The sequence below is a fragment of the Egretta garzetta genome, unplaced genomic scaffold (assembly GCF_000687185.1).
Source record: "Egretta garzetta isolate BGI_Z169 unplaced genomic scaffold, ASM68718v1 scaffold193, whole genome shotgun sequence".
NCBI lineage: Eukaryota > Metazoa > Chordata > Aves > Pelecaniformes > Ardeidae > Egretta > Egretta garzetta.
In genome coordinates, this window is record NW_009259117.1 from 762,365 (window position 1) to 787,993 (window position 25,629).

The window sequence follows — 25,629 nt, forward strand, 5'->3', positions numbered from 1 at the left end:
AGTGTTGTGGTTATTGGTTTTAAGTCCGGTTGCCGGCCAGCCACAGGCAGTGTTCCCCAGGGGGAACATCAGGGTATTGGGTCCAGCTCTGTTTAACATCTTTATCAATTACCTGGATGAGGGGTTTGAGCGCACCCTCAGCACGTCTGCAGATGACACTAAGCTGGGTGGAGGCGTTGGTCTGCTTGAGGGTAGGAAGACTCTACAGAGCGACCTGGACAGGCTGGATTGATGGGCCAAGGCCAACTGTATGCGGTTCAAGAAAGCGAAGTGCTGGGTCCTGCACTTCGGTCACAAAAACCCTGTTCAATGCCACAGGCTTGGGGAAGAGTGGCTGGAAAGCTGTCCAGAGGAAAAGGAGGTGTTGGTCTACAACTGGCTAAACATGAGCCAGCACTGTGCCCAGGTGGCCAAGAAGGCCAATGGCATCCTGGCTTGTATCAGGACTAGTGTGGCCAGCAGAAGTAGGGAAGTGATTGTGCCCCTGTACTTGACACTGGTGAGGCTGCACCTCAAATACTGTGTTCAGTTTTGGGCCCCTCAGTTCAAGAAGAACACTGAGATGCTGGAGCGTGTCCAGAGAAGGGCAATGAAGCTGGCGAGGGGTCTGGAGCCCAAGTCTGATGGGGAGTGGCTCAGGGAACTGGGGGTGTTCAGCCTGGAGAAGAGGAGGCTATGGGGAGACCTTAACACCCTCTACAACTGCCTGACAGGAGGCTGTAGCGAGGTGGGGGTCAGTCTCTTCTCCCAGGTAACGGGCGATAGGATGAGGTGAAATGGCCTCAAGTTGCACCAGGGCAGGTTTAGATTGGACATTAGGAATTCTGCATTCTGGAATAGGCTTCAGTTTTAATTCCCTGCTGAAACGAACTCAAATCAAAGGGATTTTAGACTCTGAAGTTGGCTGAATCAGGACCAAAGAGGTCTTTGTGAGAACTTAAGTAACTGACTGCCTTGCTAGCTGCCAATGTCAAAATACAGGTTGTCAAAAACCCCCGCAGATTTTGCCTAACCCTAGCACTTCAGCTTCCAACATTAAAGTCTTCAAGGTCCAGGGCAGTGTACAACAGATTGGTTCTGTTTTATAAGTGGTGAGCATACCTAGCTCCTACCGGGGCTCACAAATCATTCCTCCCAACCCATCTCTGGATCTCAGTCTTGAGCGCGTACGCCTGTTCCTCTTCAAAAACTCTGTTCTGTGGTTAAAGAATCTTTTCTATTTAAAATTGCTAACTCTATTTTTAGGAAAAAAATCTATCCCATGTGTCTCAAATACTTAGCTTCTGATGCTTTTGCCTTTTTGCTAACTTGCTTACTTTATTTAATGCCAACAGCCTTCATTCGGGGAGGGGAGAGTGTTTACAAAAGAAATCAATGATCACAGCTTGCTTTTGTTCTCCTGTCCTGAAGGAACTGAGCAATTAAAAATAATTCCAGGAGAAAATGCTTGTATTTATGTGAGATCCAGCACTTCATAAACCTCTTCAGCAGTTTCACAACCTATCAGAGGGTCATAGTTGACAGCTAGGAAACAATGCAATACCTCACAGAGTGTTCCAGGATGGGCATGCTTGGCTTTTTGGTATCTCCTTTAATGCATTTCCTCAACTTCAGAGACAATAACATTTCACTGAGCCAAAAAAAGGAATGAATACAAGAACCTACTCCCCAAAGCTGAGGGCAGTCACCTCAGAGGAAGCAGACTGCATGCCAGTGATGTTTATATTTTCTACCATGGGAGCAGGGATTGCAAACCCAGATCTCCTCCCTTCTAGGGAAAAGATTCTACTTGTAGGCGCCTGTTGTATATGCCCCCCCCCCCCCAAATATTTGATGCATTGATTCATTTGCACATATTAATATGCAAAGTTGAACAGTGATTATGGTAGATATTGGCTGTAAAACCTAATACTTGTAAAACTCTCTGCTTTCTAAATTCTTCTGCCTTGTGTTGAGGTTTAGAGCACCAGAAAATCATCTGCTGGTGGTTGTGACTATGGTAGTATCTCAGATGTTAGCTTGGTGACCCAGGGTTCGTGGTTAAGCTATAATCTCCAACACTGAGTCATCATTCTGTGTGTGTCCGTACCAAACTTCAAGTAACAGGGTCCTGCATCTACAACTGTAATTCAAGTAATTATTAATAATAACAGTTCTACCACTTCTCCTTCAAAGATGGAAATGGACCTACACATTAATTTTGCTTTGTTGTTTACTTTAAATAACAGATTTCTGTTATCTTTAAAAGCAATCTTTACTGTGATAAGAAAATTAATTCATCTGTTAAAAACCAAGAATTATCTTATAGTTGTGAGTATCATCAATATCACGTACCTTGTATGGATTTCAATTGTTGAAGTTTTTTCCCTTCATAGCCCTCTGTGATTTTTCCTAATTGCTGGTAGTAGTTTTGCACCAGTCTATGGATATTGTTGCTGGTCCCATACACACTTTCTACAGCGGCTTCTACCAGTCTCTCCTGTATTACACAGTACAAGTCACAATTGATTTTTTAAGTCCAAAACTGCAGTGTTTTGATCTGTCTAAAACTGAAGACCCAATATAATTTTGTATCTGCATACAAAATTGTGAATTTTGTGCTTTAAAAATGTGGCAGACTGAGATGCTGAAAAACTATTTCTATTCATCCATGGAACATTTCAACATGAAAAATTACAGTAAAATCTTTCTAATGTGCCTCACTTCTGTCTGGGAAGGAGTCATTCCCCAATCTGTTAAATCTCTATAGACCATTTTACCTCCCAACACGACTGCCAGTAAAGTAAATTAATATACGTGTAGCTCTGCTACAACTTTCCATTATACAGAAAAACCAACTACTTACTTTGGAACAATTTTATTAACCTATGAAGCAAGTTTTATTTTTATTTAATTATTTATCTATTAATTAAGCTGTTAATATACAAATACTATTAATTAACCATAAAACCTTCATCAATAGATAACCATCTCCATTTCTTCCTCATTTTTGTTATTCTCTGTCATCAAGAATTCTCTCAACTCTTTTTATGTGCCAGGGTTGGCTTAATAAAACAGATTTTGGCTGTTATAGCAAGTTACTAGAAAATACTTCTACATAAGTGTTAGTTTGTAAATACTTTTCAAGGTATCTTCAGGTTTGACACAGGTTGTAATTGTTTTCTGCTGATACTTTAGGCATAGGGTATTGCATAAATGAAACTGCCTTCCATTTTAGCAAAGTAGCACTTATTATGTTTGGAAAACAGCTATTGAACATTTCTATACCTTGAAGTCCTGTCCATCATCTGAACTCTTTTTTCCAGCTTCCCCTCGGGCATGCTGCAGCAGTGTCCGCCCCATCACCTGCTCCATGTGCTGCTGAAGAAACTGAAGAGCTTCTTGAATTTCTGTGACTAGCTGCTGGTGAAATTCTAAATGGGTTTGCTGCGTTTCTTCCTCAAGCTTTTCCTCCTCTTCCAGAATGTGGGACTCCTAGTAATCACACAAAAAGATAGCACTGCCATTTAAATACATCGACAAACTTAGTCAGCTTCACTTTAAAAGTAAGTCCTACACCCATTCAGAACAACACTGTTTCAATACTTAGAATAATTGAACATCCAGCAGAAGTTTATGTACAGTTATTTAGCACATCTGTCTTTGCAACAGAACTACTGCCTCTGACATGATATGTACAATAACAGCCGTATCCTGTCCCATCAGTCATTTCCAAGTGATGTATGCGCACCTTCGTATTCTGTACTGTTGAATTTGGTCTTATTTCTATTAAAAGTATGAACAACCTAGGTCAAATATCCTGGGTCTAGAAAGGGATGATTGCGGATGCCTTGATAAAGTGCACAGGAACAAGGCAAGCATACAGTTATGCACCTGGAATATTCGCACACTTTGTGAGATCTACCTGAGAAAAAGTTGGTGTATTGCAACTTGCAGCCCTTGGGAGGGGTCATGAACATGTTTAATAGCACTTGGAAACCACTCGCACTCTTGGCATCTACAGTACCCTGTGGTGGTGAGTTCTACAGCTTATCCACACATTTCTTTATTTTCAACCTGACATCTAACAGCTTTGCTTGGTGCTCTCTTCTTCTTTTATTAGAAATAAGTGAAAAATTGTTCCCTGTTCACATCTTTTATGCCAGTTTTAAAACCTATGATATTCCAGAAAACACCTCTTTTTTAGGCTGAAGAGTTCTGGTCTCTTGAGGTCTTTGGACCATCCTTGCCACTGTTTTCTATGCTTCTGTTTAAATCCACTTCTCTTTCTCTAAATTATCTTTAGCACACGATAGTATACACTCACCAGAACAGCCTGTTCTGTCTTCCTTATGTGCATTCATCTTCCATAGATTGCCTTCTACTGAGTTCTGATGTGCCTCATATTAATATTTTCATTTAAAACTAAATAACATTAAGTTATTCTGGGAGATCGAATAGTATCTATTTGATTCTCTCTTGGAAATAAGAAATGCAAGCAGGAAAAGAACCTGCTCTGCCCACATTCATCTGTGGAAAATAATGATGTCCCTATTAATTCTGGGTTATTCTGACATGTCTTTATTTATAGCTCAGACATACTTTTTGATGGTTTTTTTTAGACAGTCAGAATGTCATTAAATTGTTTCTCTTTTTATTTTTTAAGAGACCCAATGTCATGTTCTCATGTCCAAGCTAGGATTCTTAATGTTGTTTTACATTTTGTATGAAATCAACAGATTTCTCTGTCTATCAGTCTAAAATTGGCACAAGCTCAAATTAAGTTTAGTTCAAACAACATGGTATGTCTAAAACTCTGGTCGAGTGTCTGTAAATTAACCTCTTCCTTAAGTTCTTATACATTGGTTCTAGTTTTGGAGGTTGTACAGAACATTTTTTTCTCTCTGACTTTTTACAATTCCACAGCTAGGCCCTGCTTCTTTGGCAGCAAGGATCTTATATGTGTATTTTTAGGTACTTCCTTGTGAGATGGGTTTTAGCTGGCCTTGGAAAGTGGCTGTAATGGAGAGAGGCCAAAGGAACAGTAATACCTGGGGATATTTCACTTTTGTTAGGGAACACAGTGATTGCACCAATTAATGTCCCCGTGGGAGCTAAGTGAGAGGTAATAGTGGAAAGCACATAATAAGAGGAATGCAGTTATATGCATTTGTATTTTATTTTATTTCTTTTGAATGTTAATGAGATTTTGAGATTTTCACACTTTGGAACTACTTCAATAGAAGTAGCAAATACAAAAACGGCAGCGGATAGAATTTCCTTATTCCTCTTCCAAGTGGGGAATCAGGGTTTGTATTATGCAAATCAGAATCAGAGGGACACAAATATTATCTCTCAGCTAATTACACAGCAACAGCATGGAGCTGCAAAGTGTTGGATGGGTTCAACCCATATGTGCAGCAGCAGTGGGTTGGGCAGGGGCTATCACTGACACCCGCTAGGAGGGTCCTCTGAGGTTGAAATCTGAAATTCAGTGTTGTTCTAGGGAAGTATCCAATACAGATAAGTAAATAACCAACAACACTTAATGGATTAGCCCTAAAAAACAGTCACAAACATATTTGAAAGTGACCTGTGGGAACATCAAGCTAAAAATCCCTTAAACTTTCTCCCATCTCCTTGACCTACAGGAGCCAGGTTATTTGGAAGGATGTCAGGGGAGTGGATGCTGAGTATCTCATGGATAGGGGAGAAAGAAAAAACAATGAAAAATGATGACAGTATAGAAGAACTTGTTAGATCTGGTGGAGGGAAGAATTTCTTCTGGTACTCAAGTAAGAGCTTTTTGAGTGCAAATTACGATACCTAGCAGAATTAATAGGAGTTCATCTTACCCTGAAGCAGTAACTTCTGTAGAAGTCCTTCACACATGTTTGCATGCCTTCTTTCATTACTATTTTCATATAAAACAAATAGCTAAATAAGCTTGCTGTGATAACACATATCGGAGATAGCTAGCCAGCAGATAAAGTATCAGGGAATTTTAAATGTCTGCCCAAACTAAAATAGACACACTCAGGGACCTCCTATGCCAGCAGTGGGTACATTTTTGACAGAGAAAATTTTCTTTTCTATTTGGAACTTGAACATTTTTATTTTTTGAGATCTTCCACAGCTAATTCTAATACCAGACACCATAGCATATGAGATCTCTGGAGGAAAACCACCTGGACACTGTACCTACCACTGCCTTCTGTAACTGCCACTGGTCCTCATCTTGGCAGAGGGAGGATCCCTTCTGCAGGGTATGTTGTTCTCTCAGTTCCTGAAGCAAGCTCTTTTTTCTGGACATTCTCATGCAGGCCAGGGCTGCCATTCCAACCCTTCGGAGGGTTAACCTCATGAGCACTGAACACAGCAGAAGTCGGTGTTTTTGCAGTATATAGTTAACAGACCTGCAGAAAAGGACCAGTAAATATCAATCAGCTGAGCTGCTTGCTAATTTGACACACCTGTGTTCAGCAAAGTCATTGCTCAAAGATGACAAGAGTTACTATTCACTCTGTGTTACATCTTCTCATACAAAGCATGCCTTGGAAAGGTGCTCCGGTATAAAGAATGGGAATTGCTGTGACAGACTTGTAGTTCTGTCATGCTGAAATTAAATTAAAATAAAAATAGGAAGAAAAGAGAAAAATAACCACCTATAATTACATAGTAATTTTTTTAATAGGAGACTTGAAATAAGATGAAAAGAGAATGTAATCTGAACTCAAGGAAAGTTATTTCAAGAAAATGCAGGAAAGCATATCTTGGATTAACGAGGCGGCACACGCTGGAGAGACACTGAAAAGGCTACCGTTAGCTGGCAGGACAGACGTGGCTGAAGCAAGTTTGTGGTGAATTTTAAACAGGAGAGCGAATTTTGAAGTTGATCCTGCACCAGGTGAGTGAAATCTGTGTGCACATTCAGGATGACATTGTTTGTGCCTGTATCTAACTTGTGCATATGTGTAAGGCACCATGATCTCCCTAGATACCGAACCTTGGGAAACACAGAAGTCAGAGAACATGAAAATGTAAGGTTGAACTGAAAAGTAGAGCCAAAATAAAGAAGTGCAATTCCAAATAGAAAACTCTTCAAATGGGTTCATCTTTGTGAAGACCATGGTGTCTTTTGATCATTTGATATCTTAAACAAAATGAGGCATGTAACACAGAACTGTGTTTTTTTGAGAAGTATCTCTATTAAAGAGACGTTTAGCTGTACAAAGATGAGATAAAACTAAAAGTTTCCTTGGTGAATACAGACAGAGAATGCAAGAGAGGAGTCACTACCATGCAAAGTGATGGTGAGGTACACTGTAATACCAGAAAGCAAAGGTAGAGCTAAATGGTGCTGGACTGAACATTTTACCTTGAAGAATATTCAGCACGTGACATACAGAGTGCAAAGAGAGGCTGGTTCAAGGTTTGAAATGACTCATAAACATAGGAGTAGATACACAGAAAGCACACCAGTTGACAAATCTCAGAAAACTTATTTTTTCTACTTAACAGGAGTCATTATGTGTGTTTTTAATTTGTTTTTGATACTCATACAAAAAACTAGAGTAACTGCTCCTCTGTCTGAAGATGTTCACAGTCCCTCAACACTGCTTTCCACAACATAACGTACACAAGTTTTTATCTGTGTATGCAGCAGTGCAGTTTCACCCCACTGCTTACTGATAAAACCAAACTTACTCATCACTGAGGCATCCCAATCTGCTTACGACACCTTGAATTATCTTCTCTTGTTTCTCAGACAGGTGCTTTTGCATCACAGCAGATAGAGCATATTCCTTTATCCATACCTAAGAGCAGGGGGAAAAAATTACAATTGTAAGATATTCTGATTTCAGTGATTCTAGTTACCACATTACAAAACAGGGGTTTATTTTATGTTCTTTTGCTAAAAACAAGCAATCATCCCCCTCTTTCACAAAACAAACTCACACCAAGTTAAAATTACTCTACTTAGGGATTTTTTTTGTTGCAGTGATCAAAGTCTTAAACAAAGCTCAGTGAAAAGAAAGGGAGGCTTTGCACCGTTTTGGATCAGCCCTGAACTGTGTCTCCTACAGATTTTCCAGTTTCAGCAACAGAGGAACAAAAGAAAAAGAACAATACAGCACAAAATATTGCATCGACTCTTATCAGCAAGTTGCAGCGGGCTTTCTGTTTGTTATTTTTCAGTAGTAGAGAATGTAGTTTTTATTTTCACCGAAGAAAATAAAGATATCATCTTCCATTAGACTTTTGTGTATAGTACACAGTGCTAATAGTTAGAAATGGAGATTGATAGGTTTATGGACTGCAAGTTTACAGCTCCTTCAGGGTGATATTTAGATCAAGGAATTTAATCTTTAAATGTTTTGACGGATTTGCCATCAGACTGTAAACTTGTGGAGATACGGACTTAAGATTTTGTTTAGCGTACTGCCAGAATTTAATGAATAATAAGCCATAAAATGAAATGGTTGTAAGGCCCAAACTCTATTATTGTGAGATGAAGAGTGTATTTTAGGCTACAGTGGCAGCTGGATAAATGCAGGTTGCCTGCAGACATATGCAGGGCCCTAAATTAAATATAATACTCAGCCCTCTGACAGCTTCACTTCATGTTCCAGCCTCATTCAGAATATGAGGGACTAAATTTTCTATTACTGCAGACAGCAAGGTTTCACTAGATCAGTATGTCTAGCAAAGAATTAGATGTGTAATTGCACGATTGTTAGTGTTAAGAACTGGGCCTTCCTACTGGATTCAATAGCCTTTTCCTTGGGAAGCAGCGATCTGTGCAAGAGAGAGGCTTTATCTGTGAGCACAGAATGAAATCCCCCAGGAAGTGCAGAACATCAGAAACCACATCATCTTTGGCTTTAAAATAAAAATGTATTTCTTTCTTGAATAGCACTTTCTCTGTAGTGTACACAGGAACACATGTAAGTGACCCCTCTCCATGAAGAAAACCTCACCAAACCACATCCCAGGATGCCTGGGAAGGACGGGCAGGCGGTCAGCAACAGGTGACAGATGGAAAGCGTTCAGCTGAGTATGAAGAGCACAGCCTGAAAGTCTGTACAGCGCTGGGGAGCCCACCAGGCTGCTCTCAGAACAAGCCCCAAGTCACACCTGTGTAGCCAGACCTCAACCAATTTGAGTCCAGGCAATTCTTAAAATCACAGAGCACAGCCAAGCACAGCGCCTTCTCCAACTGCACGCTGTGGGTATCAAATTAAGGTCTACCAGGTCTCCAGGTATCAACATGACAGATGGCAAATACTGGCTTCAAGTGATAACTGTATCAGTATTTCCCTTTAGCAGCTCTGTGGATATGGCTTCCCAGTGTTTCACACCTCTTTGCATATGCCTTGTAAATCCATCACATTGTGTATTTTAATGTCTCTCTCAGCAGTTAACAGAAGGGCTGAAAATGACCTTTTACTTTCTACAAGTATTTTAATTTTCAATGAGAGACTGGCTGTGGCTCAGATTTGGCTTCCCATAATTTCTGGAGACCTGGTTATTCACTTAGAAGTTGCTTTGAAGGGCCTGTCTGCACACTTACTCTCAAACAGCTTGTGGATTAAATTTGATGTAGATCACCGAGATAAAGGAGATGTTTTCTGAATTACAACTGGAGTGATAAATGATATAATATTGCAGCCAAGAAACTAAAACTTAACACCTCTTCTGCTATCAGTATATGCTATCCAAAAAGGCACTCAGAACAATAACGACGATGAGGACTGTAGTTGTTGTTGACTTCTGTTTATGAAGAAATAGCCTAGCTCTGTAGTGGCCAGCACAGACTTTCCTGTAAAGGAGAAGAATGAGTCACCTTTTCCACTGTGACTGCATTTAAGCTAAGCTGTATGCAAAATTTCTGAAAGGTCTCTTCACTCCCTGAGATCAATGGAAAGCTGAGAATACAGCAGAAAATACCCCTGCGCCCAGTTACTAAACTGAACAGTAGAAGTACATCAGCCATGTAAGTCGTAAGAGAACAAAGAGGAAAGGAGGGGGATTATTACACATTTAAGATGGGATGATAAGTAAGGAAGACTGAGATTTTAACTAAATACTAAACCAGTGTTTTGTCTCAAAAAAGGGTCTTAGGAAGATTATCAAGAAGGGAAGGATCAGCTGGGAATAAAAACAGAATATTGTTATGTTTTATTGGAAGCAACAGTTCAGCGGCGCACTGGGATGGGCTGGAAGGGCTGGGTATTTCCCACCTCCAAAACACTAGAAGAACTCACACATGCAGGCACAAATGCAACAACAAAGATCCTCTGGGAATCTTAATTTGAGGCTGCTGGCATGTTGCTGAAAACCAGCAAAAGAGAGACAACTGTTTCATCAAGCCAGGTGGAAAGGTCAGGCTTTGCGTTGCACCAACCTTCCAACGCTGGGACAAATCTCCGGGCGCCTCCCCAAGCCTTCCTGTTCTTGGGAATGGCCTTACTCTGCTCAGAAGCAGGCCAGTATGGAGCAGAGAAATGATGCTGCTGCACAGACTCAGCAGCTGGAACAGAGCTCAGGCTCTCCGGTTCCTGCATTTAACCAGTAAAACCAGTGACAAACGCATGGTAAACGTGGGAGTAAAGCTCCAGCGAATGTCTGGCTTCTCGAAAAGAAGAGTCATTCCAATCACCATGAAAAAATGTGTATAAAATTAAGAGAAAGCAATAAAAAGCACACCATGTCAAAACTGGTATGCAGATGCTGGTTTAGCTTCCTGGGTGTCGAGCAACGATGTGGAAGTGGGCAGAAATCTCCTCGCCCCGTTTTTTCCCTGTAAGCTTCTCGGCCTTTTCCTTCCTGGCAACAAGTCCATTACAGGACCTTCTGGAGCACTGCTAACATTAAGTATTACTCTCTGGCAATAAAGGTGAGGCATATGTCTTTGGTAGGTAATGAAACCCATAAAATATTTTGAGTTAGACCTCGGGTACAACAGCAAATTAGACCTAAGTAAGCTCACTCTTTTTTCCGCAGCTCTCAGTTTGACATTTTTATTCCAGATTCTCAGGAAATGGAAGGAAAGCAATTTCTCCCTAACAGCCTGTAGATGGGGTGTAATGCACGCTGAATCCCAAGCAAGTACCTCAGCCTGGTGGCAGCTGTCTGCTCCCTTAACCCCTGCCTGGGGAAGGAGAGCTCGTCTACTGAAATCATGAGGTAGGGGCTATGTGGGAAAATGCTCACGTTTTTTTTATTAGTCATTTATTCTCATTTGCCTCACTCACATCCTCAAGTCTGTAAGGCCAAAGTTAAATACGAAACTGATTTTTAGTTTTCAATTGAAAAAGAGATTCTGCTCCCCCAAAAGACATCATTTTCCAGATATGTATAAATGCTAGGAAAGATAATCTAAAAAAAAACCCAAACCCCAAACCCTGCAGTTCAAGTAAATGGGAAGAATGTCATTTTGAGCCACCTCAAAAAGCACACATAAATACCCTGGTGAGGAGCCTTCTTTCTGGTGTTAGACTTCCCAAGTCTGTACAGCAGGTGACTGTGTAACTCAGCATAGTACGTTTATCAAGAGGCAAATGAAAGACATATCTCCCGCTGGAAAAAGCCTGATAAATTAAAAGGCCTGTCAATACGAATGCTGATTTATGGATCTTCTGTCATATTCAGCACTGTAACATCTATGGGATCTCCTAAATGACATGATCATCTGTCACAAGTGTCCCATCTCTCACCTTTTCTTAAGAAGGAAATCAAGTGCTCCATTTTGTAGGATGCAAGTGTCAGCTTATTGCTTAAATCTGCATGCTGCTGTGTTTATCCTAGGAAAGGGCCAAGAAATGCATCTGAACATAACACAGTAAGTTGTGTGACGTTTTTCAGACTTGTTTATACAGGCAAATCTGCCAGTCTAGCTTTTGTGGAATAGCTATCTCCCTGCGTGCTCTCTTTGGAGATATAGCAGACTTTTTTCCAGTTTAGTTCAAACCACTTCCAAAAAGCCACACGCGTTAAGTTAAAACAGCTACTTAAGCTCCTGAAAGGAACATTGTCCTGAGGAATCACACATTTTCCCACTAGGAGAAACCCTTGTCTCTTCTGGCAATTTATCCCACAGAATCACTCGTCCTTAGGACAGCTGTCTGCCGCTCAGGCAATTTTTATATTGAGTAAGGCCCAACTGCAGTGCTGGTGACCCAGATACCAATGTGAGAGCTCTGTCATTGCTAAATGAATTCCTCTATAGCTCAGTAATTACCATTAACGATGTAAGATAACCCTTTATTCTTTTTTTTTTTTTCAGTGAGGAAGCCAGCTGCTTTGTATTATGAATGCTATGGTACACTGAAAGTGATGGAAAGTCAATTTTCTAGTTTAAACAACCTATGCTTGGCCATGACTGGAACCTCTGAATTCACATACAATGAATCCACCATACAGTGCTGCCCAAAGCACTGGGTGCTGGAGATGAACTAATCCTTTTAATCCCTTGAGAAAAAATCCCAGGGTGTGGTTTCTCCAGTCAATACTGTGCTCAATGATTGTAACAGAGGAATGCATAAACAGAATTTTTGGAACAAAACTTTAGATTTGAGACCTTCCCCTTTCTGGAGAGGCTCCTAGCCCTTGAACAACATCTCTGGCCTTGAACAAAGGCTGAGATTCAACGGGACAGTGGAAGGACCAGAACAGAGGTGCCCTATAATATGCACTCTGACTTCTGAGACTAATCATAAGTTGCACACCAGAACCTCTTCCTTCTCTGACTGTGGTTTTTAATGACAGCAGAAACCACCATGGTGCTTTGGTCTCCATGCACTACGAGACATGCTTTAGTGAACCTAGTCCAGGCTGCTCAGGTCATTCATGTACAAGGGCAGGCAATTTGTGAACCCTTGGTGAATGTGAAAATGAACAGCAACCTCGAAGTGTAAGCTTCAATTTAGTAGGATTTAGCCAGATTTAGTAGGAAGCCCACAGTTTCCTGAATCACAGGGTTTTATTGAAGAACCCTAAATACGAGTGGGTGGAGAAGTTAAAAAACTTACAGCTGTCTGTAATAATCAGGGACTCATTGAGTACCTTGTTAACCATGTACTGCATTGTCCAGGCACTTTGGAGAATGAGGCTATGGAAAAGTATGATTTTGCCAGTGTTAAAGTGCCAACCTTTTATTTAAGAAGCTCCAATTACTCTATATGCTGCAGCACACACTTGACATTTGGGAAGGGGCACACCTTTGTATACAGAGAAGGCCTGTCTTTGACTAAGCTCTGTTAGTCTTCAAAGTGTTAATAGAGACATAGCATTGCAGGAGTAAGTTGAAGGTATATTTGAGTTCCAGCCTAATGCTGAAGATACCTGCCTCTGCATTTACTGTTGGTGCTTGTCTCCTCTGGTGTCAATGCCCCCCACGCTGGGCACAAACAGAGTGGGAAAGCTGGATGTGCGTTTGTTCACCTTCTCAGAGTAAAGAATCAGTTTTTTATAAAGTGTGTATCATATGTTTCTAATTATTATAATATTAGTACATAAAATAATTAAGGAAGATTTATCATTGTAAGGCCTCCTTTCCTGTAAACTGTACTCATATGTACACTCTCCAAACAGACCAGATGAAGTTTTTGTAGATGCTCAAGAATTGAGGACGTCAGACAGCAGCCTTGCCAAAAAATGTTTATGTGCTGACAAAGCTGTCAAACACTGTGGACAGATGTTCAGTAATTACTTTCTGACTCCTCTATGCAAGTCTACATGCATAGCATATATATTCACTCCATACTGCAGGTCAAATTCCTCATCCCGAGTCTCATCCCGTATCTGGACCTAGGCTGTATATTTATAGACAAAATACTCCCCACAGTTAAATAGCTTGGGGTGGGTTTTTTCCCCATATCCCTGTTTTTAGAGCCTGGGGTCCCAGAATGTAATACGGGTCTGTCTTACTTTTTTTTCTTGCAATAGTTGTTCCTGGAAAAGCTTCCAGCGTCTCTGGCGGTGGGTTTCCCATTTCTCCAGCCGAGGGACCAAATTCTCCTGCCATTCCTCTTTCAGAAGCTCACATTCTCTTACAGAGAGGCCGGTCACAACAGGCAGGGTCTGAAGAAACAGCTCCGTTACCAACTCTGCTAAAGCATGGGAAGCTTTAGAGTACAGCTCCTAATAGAGGGACAAAGAGGGACAGAGAGAGATAGGTGAGACAGTGAACCCCCTGGCCCTCTGGAACTGTTCTACTGCATGTCTCCATGATGCCAGTGAGGAAACCATGTCCCAGTGAAGATACTGGGCCAGTGACCGAACCACCGACCCCCTAAAGCTAAAATCTAATGCCAGTAATGCCGAGTTAAAAAGACCGGGTTTTGCAGATGGAACAAGCGAAATGTTTTGGTTCAAGGCACACAAGGGTATTTAAAATGCAATAGCGGCATGAGCACGAGACCTTGAATTCCAACTAACTGTTGCCCACATGCAACTACTGCACAAAGAATATCTTGTTCTACTGGCTATGGCGACGTGTTATAAAAACACTTATTTTGAAAGCTGCTGTGGAAACAATCTGGTGTAGTACACCACCTCATAGGCACATTTCGAAGGTGAAATATGAATTTTCATATTTCGTATGTGCAATTTCATATTTCCCATAAGAAATGACTGAAGGCAAGAAAGAAGGAAGAGTTAAGAGAGATGGTATGGCATTTAGTTAGACAAAACTGACACTAGTCATGTTCATAGTTGGTGCTCCAAAATACAACATCCTCAATGCCTTCTGGAAAGAGAGAATTATTTAAATTCCTTCTGATGCACAAGCCTAGGAAAACAAACACCTTCTGGTGGTTTTATTAAAACTAGTCCCATATGAGCGGTTTTCAATTGCTGAGGCTGTTTCACTCACAAGAAGAGTTCGGGTGATTTAGTCAGATGGCATCCAAGCTGTTCAAAACACATAATGTCACTGTCAAATACACAGTGATGATACGAGCTGTGTTTGCAAACTTGCTACAGTTTGAGATAATCCCTGAGGAGAAGGCGTGAGGGCAGGTAGCTTTCCCCGGTAGAAGAGAGAAAACAAAGACACATTGGAAGTGTCACATGGACACTGCAGCACTCCAGCGATATGAAGAGCTATTTTCATGTGGGTTCCACATGATCTTACCAGTCCAAAAAGCTTTATTGCCTACTTGGGTTTGCTTTCATTGTAAATCAGTGTTAGCCCTCTTGAAAACACTTATATTCTTTCTTTTCCTTAAAATACAGCTATTATTTTTAAAACTCTTTCCAGCATTCCTGTTGCAAAAATAAGTCTTCTAGCTGTTGCCTTCTTTTAAATATAGGTTTAATTACAATCTCTTAAGTGATCAAAATCTAGAACTTCTCAATAGAAACACAGATACTTATCTAAATGTCAAAACCATTTGTCTGCAGCTCATAGACATGAAAAATTCTAGTGGACTTGTCTTTTTCTGGGAGACACACTGGTGTAATGTACTATTGCCTAAGAACCCATTCCAGCTGCTAAGTGTGGTATCACAAAAAAGAAAATAAGACAAAAAACCCAAAACAAAAGAGGATGTTAAATTGAAAAGTCAAGAATTCAGAAATAAAGAATGTCCAGAACTTAGGTTGCATGTGAAATCCAGTTCTGTGCCCCCATAATGATAATTTTGGGGTCCATGTACTGTTTCCACAGGACCTTTATCTGTTCCACGTTTAGGTTTATCAACACCCACTGAATGGATAGATTTCTCAAAAATCTTTATTTTGTATTTCTCATTTATTGTAAAATATCCAAACTATGCACTGAATACTAAGTTATTATTTTCCTCCTGGGATCCCTCTAGGATGCTAATCACCGTATTAATGAGCTGTTTCACAAACAATAAATAGCTTATCTTAAGAGCTCCCCGCAGTAACCTCTTCTTATGGATTAAACTGAGGCACAACACTACCAAAAGTGTTCACTACATCTTTGAGATAAGCTGTCTTGATTTTTTCCACTCTTCCCTGTTTAAAGCATGCGGGATTTTCAGAATCCAGTGCCCACTGGTTTTGTTTAATCTCAGTGTTCTGAATTCTTGTAAATTGGGCTACAGGTTTCTGAAACTGGGTGCTGGGAGAAGTATAAGAATCAGTAGCCAAAGACACAACAATTGGATACCTCATTTCTGGTAACGCTTCTCCCATTTCTAGTGACTGCTCACAACCTGGGCGTGACAGTATCGTTAGGGTAACATTTGCTACACAGGCGCACCCTATGCTGAAGGGTGGATCTCCCCTAGATTATCAGAGTTACCAGTTCCCGTTACAAGAAGAGGCAGGATTTATACCATCTTAATCACCTGTGTAGTTGTGGGCCTGGCTTAGCTTGCCAACACTAATGCAAAATCGTTTGTTTGAATTCTCTCTTCTGCTGCTATTTATTTCAAAATTCAGGTCTCCAAATTCTGGGATTTAACATAAGCTCAAAGATCCTGTGTTTCTGATCTCCATATCCCATACAACGTTTCAAGAACTATCACTCTATCTCTGTAAACCATCTCTTCTCTGAGCTTTACTAGCCTTTCAGGTCAAGTTCATTCTCCTGCCTTTTCTGGGTGTTCAAGGGATACAAGACTTGCTCTTGGGTCTGAAATAGTTCAGAAGCAGTCTCGAGGAGCCTGTGGTATTTCTACTGCAATCGCAAAAGATCTCAGGCAGGGCGTTAAGGAACTCTATTCTCAAACAAACAGTGGCAGCTAAATCACTTTGCAACACGTTTTGCTGCAGAACTGACAGCATTTCCCTGCCATGCTGACAGCTCTGTATTATTATTTACTAGGGCTTCTTCTGCACAGAACATAAAGGAGGTATTTTGTTACTTGCCTTCATGCCATCTTGTTTAAAGACCAAGTGGTGGGATGGCAGTATTAGGTTAACAGTTGGGCTTGATGATCTTAAAGGTCTTTTCCAACCTAAATGATTCTGTGATTCTGTGAATAGACTTCTGGTGATTTTTAACAGGACTGAACACTTTCCCTTTAAGTTCTGTTAGAATTTCTCCTCACAAATCCTGCACTTACTGGTCTCATCTGTGGTCCAGGATCACAAAATAAACCACTGTCAGTGATGACTTACCAAAATACTTCTTTTCAGTGTTCAGGGAGCCACCGGCCACTGGCTTCTTTAATCTGAACACATAGAGCCCAAGCAGCCCTTGCAACCCAGACCCTAACACGACATCACGCTCTACCCAGAGGACGTACCACAGGTACAATATGATGGCCACACTGTTTAATCCAGCACTTGAAAAAATACAATGGAATGGCCTTAAAATTTGGTAGGGGAAATGATAATTCTATATTTAGGAAAGATTGCAAATGTGATTGAATTCTACCAAAGCGACTCAAGCTAAAAAATAGTTCAGAACTACTTGTACTCTAAAGAATGAGGACTGCAATGAAGTCTGTCTGTGAACAGGGACAGCACGCTACCTATTATAAAGCTTATTTTCCACAGAAAAAAAAAAAAGAAAACCATTAAGAAATCCTACTGCTTCCAGGATCTTATTTTTGGACTAGAACCCCTACAAAATAGTTCTTACAAGCTTCCTGATATGCCATATCTTGTTTTTAGAACTTTCACTTAATGAAATTTATTCAAATTGATTCCCTTAATAGAATAGCTGATTGCAGTGTTGAATGAACCTGTTTGTAGTACCTGGCAGTCAATCTCAAAGCTCTTCAAAAAATCTCAAGAGAAATTCATCAAGCATAAAGAAATACCACAGGGTATATGCAGAAATAAAATGGGCTCAGATTAAAATGCTGAGTGCATCTGAATTTCAAACAAGGCAATAAATATATAATTTTGTCAAAAACCAAGGGAAATACACAGCTTATCAGATTTCACTACAAAACCAAAGAACAATATTAATGCTCTCCCTCAAACCCAAATGATTAAAAGGTTCCTACATGCAGAGGAGAATAAAGTGAATAATGAAATTATGAAGCAGGGAAATGTATTTAGAAAGGCTGGTTGTACTGTATTTTACATGCCAGCCACTGACTAGTATATATTATCTCCAAGAGGCAACTACACAGCTATTTGTTAACTTGTGTTACAACAGCATTTCATTAAAATAATTAAAATTTCTGGTCAAAGCTGTAGAAAACTCTTTCATGTATCTCCAGAAGCTCAATGGCTATGACACTTATTTAGGAGGTAAGAGATTAATCTCCCAACGCATATTGTATCTTACTAAGGACAGAGATTCAATACTCAGATCATACAACTCATAAATACTCCAAGCGTTCTTGGAGACCACTGGCCACTAGAAGATACTTGATACTGTAAACTCACGCTCAGTGGGGAAAAGCTGATTGTGTGTACTTCTTCCTCACTTCTACATGAAGAATTCTGCAAGGCTAATTGGGAGAATGAAAACATTACCCTGCTTTTAAGCACCCTAACATTAATAGAACACAATGACATTGAAGTAATCCTTAGCACAAGCTAATAAAAAAAAAAAAGTTTGATTTCTGTGCATTTAAAATGGAGGTTCATTGGAATTCCAGCCTTGCCCTGTCACTGGTCCTTGATTTATTCAGGAGGCAGTTTCAATCTTCTCTTTCTGTAGTCCCTTTTTAGAAATGTGCCTCTGAAGATAAGGTTATGTCCTTTACTCGATCTAACTATTAACAAACTGTGAATCCATATAAAATACATTTTCTTATGCAAACTTCAGAATGAAGGCTATCCATACCAGGCATCTTGTATCAGCTTTGACTCAAATGAACAGATCAAATTTAATCAGTGCCCAAACCCAGAACTAGACTGAGCTTGCATGGTAAGAGTTCACAAATTTCATCTATTAGATCATGCTGTCTTTCAGCTTTTTTGGGGTAAGCCACAGCAAAATTTTCAAAAGTCAGCATTTGAGGTGGAAGTCTCTTGATATGGATTTCCATCTGAGACAAGGTGTGGGTGATTCACCTTGAAAAGAAGCTAACTCTGGGTACCCAAAAATGCAGTTCACTCTGTGAAAAGCATCCCTAACTGTATCTCATGTTAATGAAATCACATAGGGAAAGTACTGAAAGAGTAAGTCTCTGAGAATCTGTACTTTTTATTTTGACAAAAATAAATATTCCCTTTTTATTACCAAAGGAAAAAAAAATCAAACACTTTGCTTCAACCTCACATTTGTGTTTACTCATTCATAAAATGTTTATTGCCTTGCCTGTTGATAATACTCATTACTTAATAGCTTTCAGTCTAAATTCCTGTGCATTTCTATGTTCTGTCAAGTCAAATGAAATACCATTCTGTTGAACTGCTATCAGCAAAGGGGAATTATAAATGACAGTAAATTGTGTGGTTTTATGGTTTTGATGTTAAGGCTGAGGAAAAATAATTATCTTACCACAGACTATGTCATTCCCAGCTGTTAATTGATTTCCTTTGTGCAATCTGCATGTGTTTTCTTAATAATAAAATTACTGAAATAAGTAGGTAGTTCACAAAAGAAAAAGGAGAAAGAAAAGCTTAAGGGTTGGTGAACATCTGATACGCTAAACTTGAGACAGACTTGCAAGGAGCTAGCCATTAATCTTTTCAAGAGATCACGAAAAGCAAGAAATAGAACAGGATGTACTGGGGGGGGTGTGCTTTTGCTGCCATGTAATAGAAAATTACGGTAAAAACTTTGCAGCTGAAAAGCTAGCCAAGCCAAAACAAAACTATTACTGCAGCACAATATCCCTTGTGTACGGGATAACTGCAGACTATGTTTATGAAAATATTAGGCTGAGCCATTCAATTACCTCTGACACAATTCCTCCTTCAGTTATGATATACTGTGATAACCAAAATCACTTTTCCCCATTCCTCAACTTGCACTTCAAAAATTAGTTATGGAGCCTATGTCTAGACACAGACTATTCACCTACAGCACACTATTTTAATCCACTAGTATGGTTGAAAAGTCCTACGCTATCCTCCAAACATAATTCATTCATTCACTTCAGGCATCAACAGATTCCACTGACCTTGGTTAAATCATTTTAATTGATTTATTCATGTGTACACAAACCCAACCTACTCAATTAATCTATGCAAACACAGTCAGCTTCCAGATCATTGCATTTTTACATATTTATTCACCAATTTGGATAATTCTTTGATGTACTGTAGCACTACAGGCTACAGTGGTGCTAGAGGGTTATACAAATCTTCTCTTGGTGAACTCACAAGCTGTTTAAAGAAGAAAAAAAACAAAAAAATAAAGGCATAGAAATTTCAGAAGGGTTTAGAAGAACACTGTGAGAAGAAGGTAACGATCTTCTCCCACAAGTGAGTGGCACTTACAGGTAAGTGGCATCTTTCTTTCTGTCCCCAGGATATTCATTGGTTCCCTATTTGATCACACGGTGACCTTTTCTCTGTATTTTAATGTCACCTCTTGCATTTAGCTTATCTTTCTACTTATGAAACTAAGTCTGTCAGGCTTGTTTCCCTGCTTGCTTATACTAGGACAAACCAAGGTAACTGCTGAAATAAGTCAAGTCATTCTAGTGCACAACTGAAGGAGGAACGGATGGCCTAACCTGTTTATCACATACAAGCCTTTATCACATATAAGACTTTGCCAGGTGCTTTTCCCTTGAAAAAAAAAAGTGGAATGGCCTTCAAATACAGCAGCTAAGGACCATGAACCTAGTGTGATAGCTGGGCACTCGGGCTTCTGTGCTTGACTGAGTGAATTTTTCAGAGTGCAACCCTTGGGAACTTTATGCTGGCTTGTCCTTGAGGATTTATTCTGGTTTGTCATCTACAATCCAAGTTTTGATACAGTACTTAAATGGGGGTGGATGGTTTAGAAAGTTGATATAGGATCAAGGCACCTGCATGCTCTAAGAGAGCTGCTTTGAGAGCTGCTGGTAACTGCTCTTAGCTGAAGGTACACCTGAGACAGGACCTAACTCTATCTAACTGGGTATTATGCATCTCTCTAGCACTGGTGCTGTTACTGTATATTGGATATTACTCCACATGGTCATTTGTCTGAACCAACATGGCTGTTCTTTATTAGGATGTTAGTGTTTATCTGATAAATTGCAATACTGATGATGCCCCAAGGACCACGAAAGCAACTTAAGAAAATGGATGGCTTGGATGTGGAAGAAAAACCTCACCATGGTTTGGCTTCTGCTGACCTTAATCTGAAAAGTGTGGTGTGATTCATTCCAGTTCTGGGGGTTTCCAATCAAAGTCAAGATGGCAATGGGTACACAAGCAGGTACTTGTCTGGAACCCTAATTCCTGTGAGCACTGCACAGTATTAGAGTGTTCAGCCCAGAAGAAATAGATGGTATTTCTTTAATCCTGGGTCAGTAGAGAGTATGAGCTACTCGGTAGAGGGGGCATATCAGATGCTACTGCTAAGTCTTGGTTATGGAGAAATTATGATTTAGATAACATTTTGCCTCCTCTTGGATTTAGCTAATTATGTTCTAGTAAGACATCTCAGTTTTATCTCCCTTAAATCCAACAGCTATTCAACTTCTGTGTTAACTACTTTGTGCAGTTTTGCAAGGCTAATTTTCATTTGCAACAAAATAAAAACTGGGCTGAACTCTTAATTGCTTCTAGTTCTTTCCACTCTGTGTTTACAAATGTATAAATGCATCTTTTTAAAATTGTCTTCCAGTCTATCTTCACATCTCTTGTGGACCACAGGCTGAGGAATATTGATCTAAATATCTGTGGAACATGCCAGGGTGATTTCAGAGAGTTTCACTCATTTTTTTCAGTAATATTGCTAGGCTTCAGTTTCTACTGGAATGATGAAAAAGGAACAGAACAGAACTCCATACTGGGAAGAGTTCTTTTCTTGCCTTCGAACTTACTTAGTAACACATGCTCACAGTTATAGAAATATGGAGATTAAGTGAACAACAGAATGTGTAACCAAATCTTTAATATTACCTTTTCATTGCTCATGGCAGGTCAGAAACAGCAGAGTCCAAACCTTCCAAATGAGTACAAGGCAGATTACTTATCAGTTAAGCTTCAGGGAGTACAGACCTCCTGGAATGCTAACACAGAGCTTTGCAGTGTTTGCATATGTGCCCAAACTAGCTGGTTCTACAAACTAGCTGGTTCAAACTCAATTGGGACGTGGGTCTTGTGGCACAGTGCTGACTATTGCCATCTGAGGGTTGCTGGTACCCAGCTGTTTAGTCTAATGTTTGCTTGCTTAGGTCTACCTGAGCCGCAGTCACAGCACTGTACTGCGGAGTATCTCACATGCCTGTCACCTTCCCTTGGGTATCCTGCCTTCCCCATTGGTAGCAGTAGCTTCTACCCAACAGAAACTCAGAGAAACTAAGTGAAGGGGTGAAGCCCTGCTGCTCAGGGAAAGGCTTCTGCTTGTCCAAGGTGCACTTCTGCTCTGAAAGTGTGGTGGAGTAGGGAGAGAAGGAAAAGCGCTGTGGTTGTGAGATGCAACTCCTTCCCTTAATGGCAAATCTACTTTTGCTTTTATGGCCAGGTAATGGACAAAATGTAACTACTTCACTTCCTACTGAGCTGTAGAAATCAGAACAGCTTCATTTACCTACAGTGGGGCTATGCTCATTTGTATTTTCTCTTCTTTCTAGCTTATGCTGCTTACAAGGTATATCCAGAAGCAGTCTACTCTCCTAAACCAGTCTGTAGTATCTGTATTTAGGGTTAAGGGGAGAAAGTGCAGTTATTCATTATGTTAAACGTCACAATAAAAATGTTTTATTATAGAAAAAAAGTGTAAATTAAGATTTGTGGACCCTCATTCAATAGATGCCAGTTGGATCACAGTACTTGCAGTTTTTCATGTCTGGCAGTGTTTGTTTGGGTCTAGGAATAAGAGAGCAGCTGTAATATGGAATATAATGGCTTAGAGCTGGGTGAATTGGCAGAGTTCAAGTTTGCGCAGCTCTCCTGGCAACTTGGCAATTCTAGAATCACTTAATTCACCTAAACCAATTTTTCTTTAATGGAAAAGAAAACTTAGCTAACAGTGCTGAAAGAAATAGGATTTTCAGTCTGATCTTAGTGTTGCTAAAGCAGAGTGCACAATAAAGGAAAGAAATATGATTTCACAAATGAGGTGGAACTGTGCAGGGTTGAAAAAAAAAATGTTTGGTCTCCAGAGACTTCATGTGAATTGAGGAAGGGGGTGGAGAAGTTAGTAACTCTGGAGAACGGACTGTGCACAGTAATATCAGCAGACATGTTGACTTGTCTTAATAGCATTGTACAATTAATCTACTCTGATTCACTGGCATAGCCCTCCAAGCAAACTTTTCCTTTCTCCAAAGCAGTAGTTCTTCTCAAATATCCTGTTGCTTGCACTATTACATAAAACCATGGCAAAACTATTTGTTCTAAATACAGTGGCTTTATTTTTTTTATCAATTGAATTTCAAAAAGTGCATGTGGACTAGCGCTAATTAAGATTGTGTGAGTATTTTATCCTAACGTGAAAGGGACTACAAGTTTCCATAACACCCTGATCTGGTCATAATTAATCATGACAAGGATCCTGTTGAGCTGAAAGAGATTAGTTCCAGCCTAATTAAAGGTCACTGCTGGCTACAGTTTTGGACTTCATCCCATAGATTATGTTATTTTATTTTTTCGTTGCAGACAGAAAATAATTAAAGATGACGCAAAAGCATGGGGCATCTACATATTTTCCAAATCAGTAACATAAAGAAGTGTAAAAATATTACTTACACCAAAGATCTCAACTTATTTCAGGGAACCAGCTAGTGTCAAAACAATTTCTCTGAGAGGAAAAGAGATGTGAAAACTATTTTTGGAGATGTAGTGAAGTTAACTACGAATAGTATCATCCTACCATGGTGCAGAGGAGATAATGATGCTACATAAATGAAGTCTCTCTCCTGATAGTAATGCCAGAAGTTGTACGCTCTCAATGTTATTGCAGCCTTATCAGCCATCCAGGCAGCACATTTTGGCAGACTGCATCATAGGCATTTTCTGACTAATTCAAGGTTAGGAAACATAGCATGTTGGGAAGATAACGGAAAAGGCAAGTTAATGTGGAAGACTGTCCTGTCTCTATCTCCTGGTTTGCCAACCTAGCTTCCTGGAGCTGCCATGATCTCTTCTCCAATTCCCCAATCCTCTCCAAGGCCTGACATTATGTAGGGGGTTAGAGGATCTTCAGTACTGTATTAGTAAATGACACATATCACTACAGGTGGCACCTTATAGAGATCTGCAACGGCCTCTGTACTCTCACAGTCATCCTCCTCCTCCAGCTCCCACTGTGCTTGCCGATGGTTCTCTAATAGCTCATGGTAAGCCTAAAAGAAACACAACAGGTATATTTAAATAGCTGAAAAGGTTTTGATAGCTTCTTGTGATCCTCTCCTTCCCTTCCCTGATCCCTTTCCCACGTACCATCACAACAGTAAGTGTTTATCTAGAACCATGACTCAGAGGGAAATGAAACTTGCCTTACCACCTTAATATTCAGTCTTGAGCACGAAAGTCCATAGCCTCAGCAATTTGGGGTTAAATAATATGTACCTAATACTGGAAAACATGTGAAATTATCTGATCTGCAGTCTGCTTTCCTATGTATATCACTTCATCATAGCCAGCACTATGAGGTGCAGAACAGCCATCAGACACCTTAGTTACAGCTGTATCACACTGTAGAGGTCTTTTGCACTGGGGTTGGTCACCACGTTCCATGGTACTGTCAGATGGCACTCAGCTTAAAAGGCTAATCTATGACTTGGTCCTGATTTGGTCCTTGGACACAGATTTAAGAGGGATGCAGTTTTTTTCTTCAAGCCAGGACTGTGATGTGTTGGCAGGCTCATGTGCTGTAATGGAAGACTGAATTTCACAGACAAAAGAATATCTCATCTTACACATAAATATTCCATATTTTGATTTAAACTGCCAAGTGCCCACTTACATTCCCATGGTAAATATGGCTTTCTTCATTAGGCATGTCAACAGGGCTCTTCTAAAGAGCACAAAAGTGCTCATAGACTCTTCATGTACAGGTCATTCTTGTAGAGGTGGATTTTAAAATTCACACTTATCATGAAATAGTAGTTTACCACAGAATTTGACAAGTTTATTGCTGTAACCTGTATGTCCACTGCAGGTAGGGCTGAGCAAGACTGGGTTACTGTAAGTGGCACTTCCTGGCTTGTGTGCTTCACTTGATCATTCCTGTATTCTCTGACAGTAAAAAACAAAATTAAAATGCTCCTTTTCCAGTGGAAACAGAAATGAAGGAGACAGAATGATACAGGGACTCTAATCTTTACTATCTAGGTCATTGTCATATAAATAACATCAGAGCTGCAGCAACCAAATCATTACCATTCAACTTGTGTTCCGAAGAAACTGATGTGAAGAAAGTTCATTACAATATCCACCTTCTTAATTGGCAACCACTTAAAATTCAGCAGAAAGGTCAGTTACTGATGAGGCTTCTACCATGGTGGTGCGAGCCTTTTGATGAGGTGGAGGGGGAAAGGCAGAGAAGAAAAGTGCATTTGATGAGTACAACTCTGGGCTCCTGGTGGGGATTCAGGACCAAGCTGTTCACTATTGGGCTAGCTATGAAACCACAAAACAGTGCAAGTTGCCCATTCC

The 25,629-nt window shown here is 40.1% G+C and overlaps 1 protein-coding gene across 1 annotated transcript in view; it reads right to left on the reverse strand.

Moving 5' to 3' along the window:
- Positions 1 to 25,629, reverse strand: part of EVC (EvC ciliary complex subunit 1) — a 53,204-nt gene that overhangs the window by 9,705 nt on the left and 17,870 nt on the right. Inside the window, exons 11-16 of the mRNA XM_009635512.2 lie at positions 24,216 to 24,314; positions 13,912 to 14,124; positions 7,687 to 7,796; positions 6,185 to 6,395; positions 3,268 to 3,474; positions 2,335 to 2,479 (exon numbers count right to left, since the gene is read on the reverse strand). Of these exons, the coding sequence (XP_009633807.1) occupies positions 2,335 to 2,479; positions 3,268 to 3,474; positions 6,185 to 6,395; positions 7,687 to 7,796; positions 13,912 to 14,124; positions 24,216 to 24,314 (985 nt within the window). The remainder of the gene's footprint in view (positions 1 to 2,334; positions 2,480 to 3,267; positions 3,475 to 6,184; positions 6,396 to 7,686; positions 7,797 to 13,911; positions 14,125 to 24,215; positions 24,315 to 25,629) is intronic.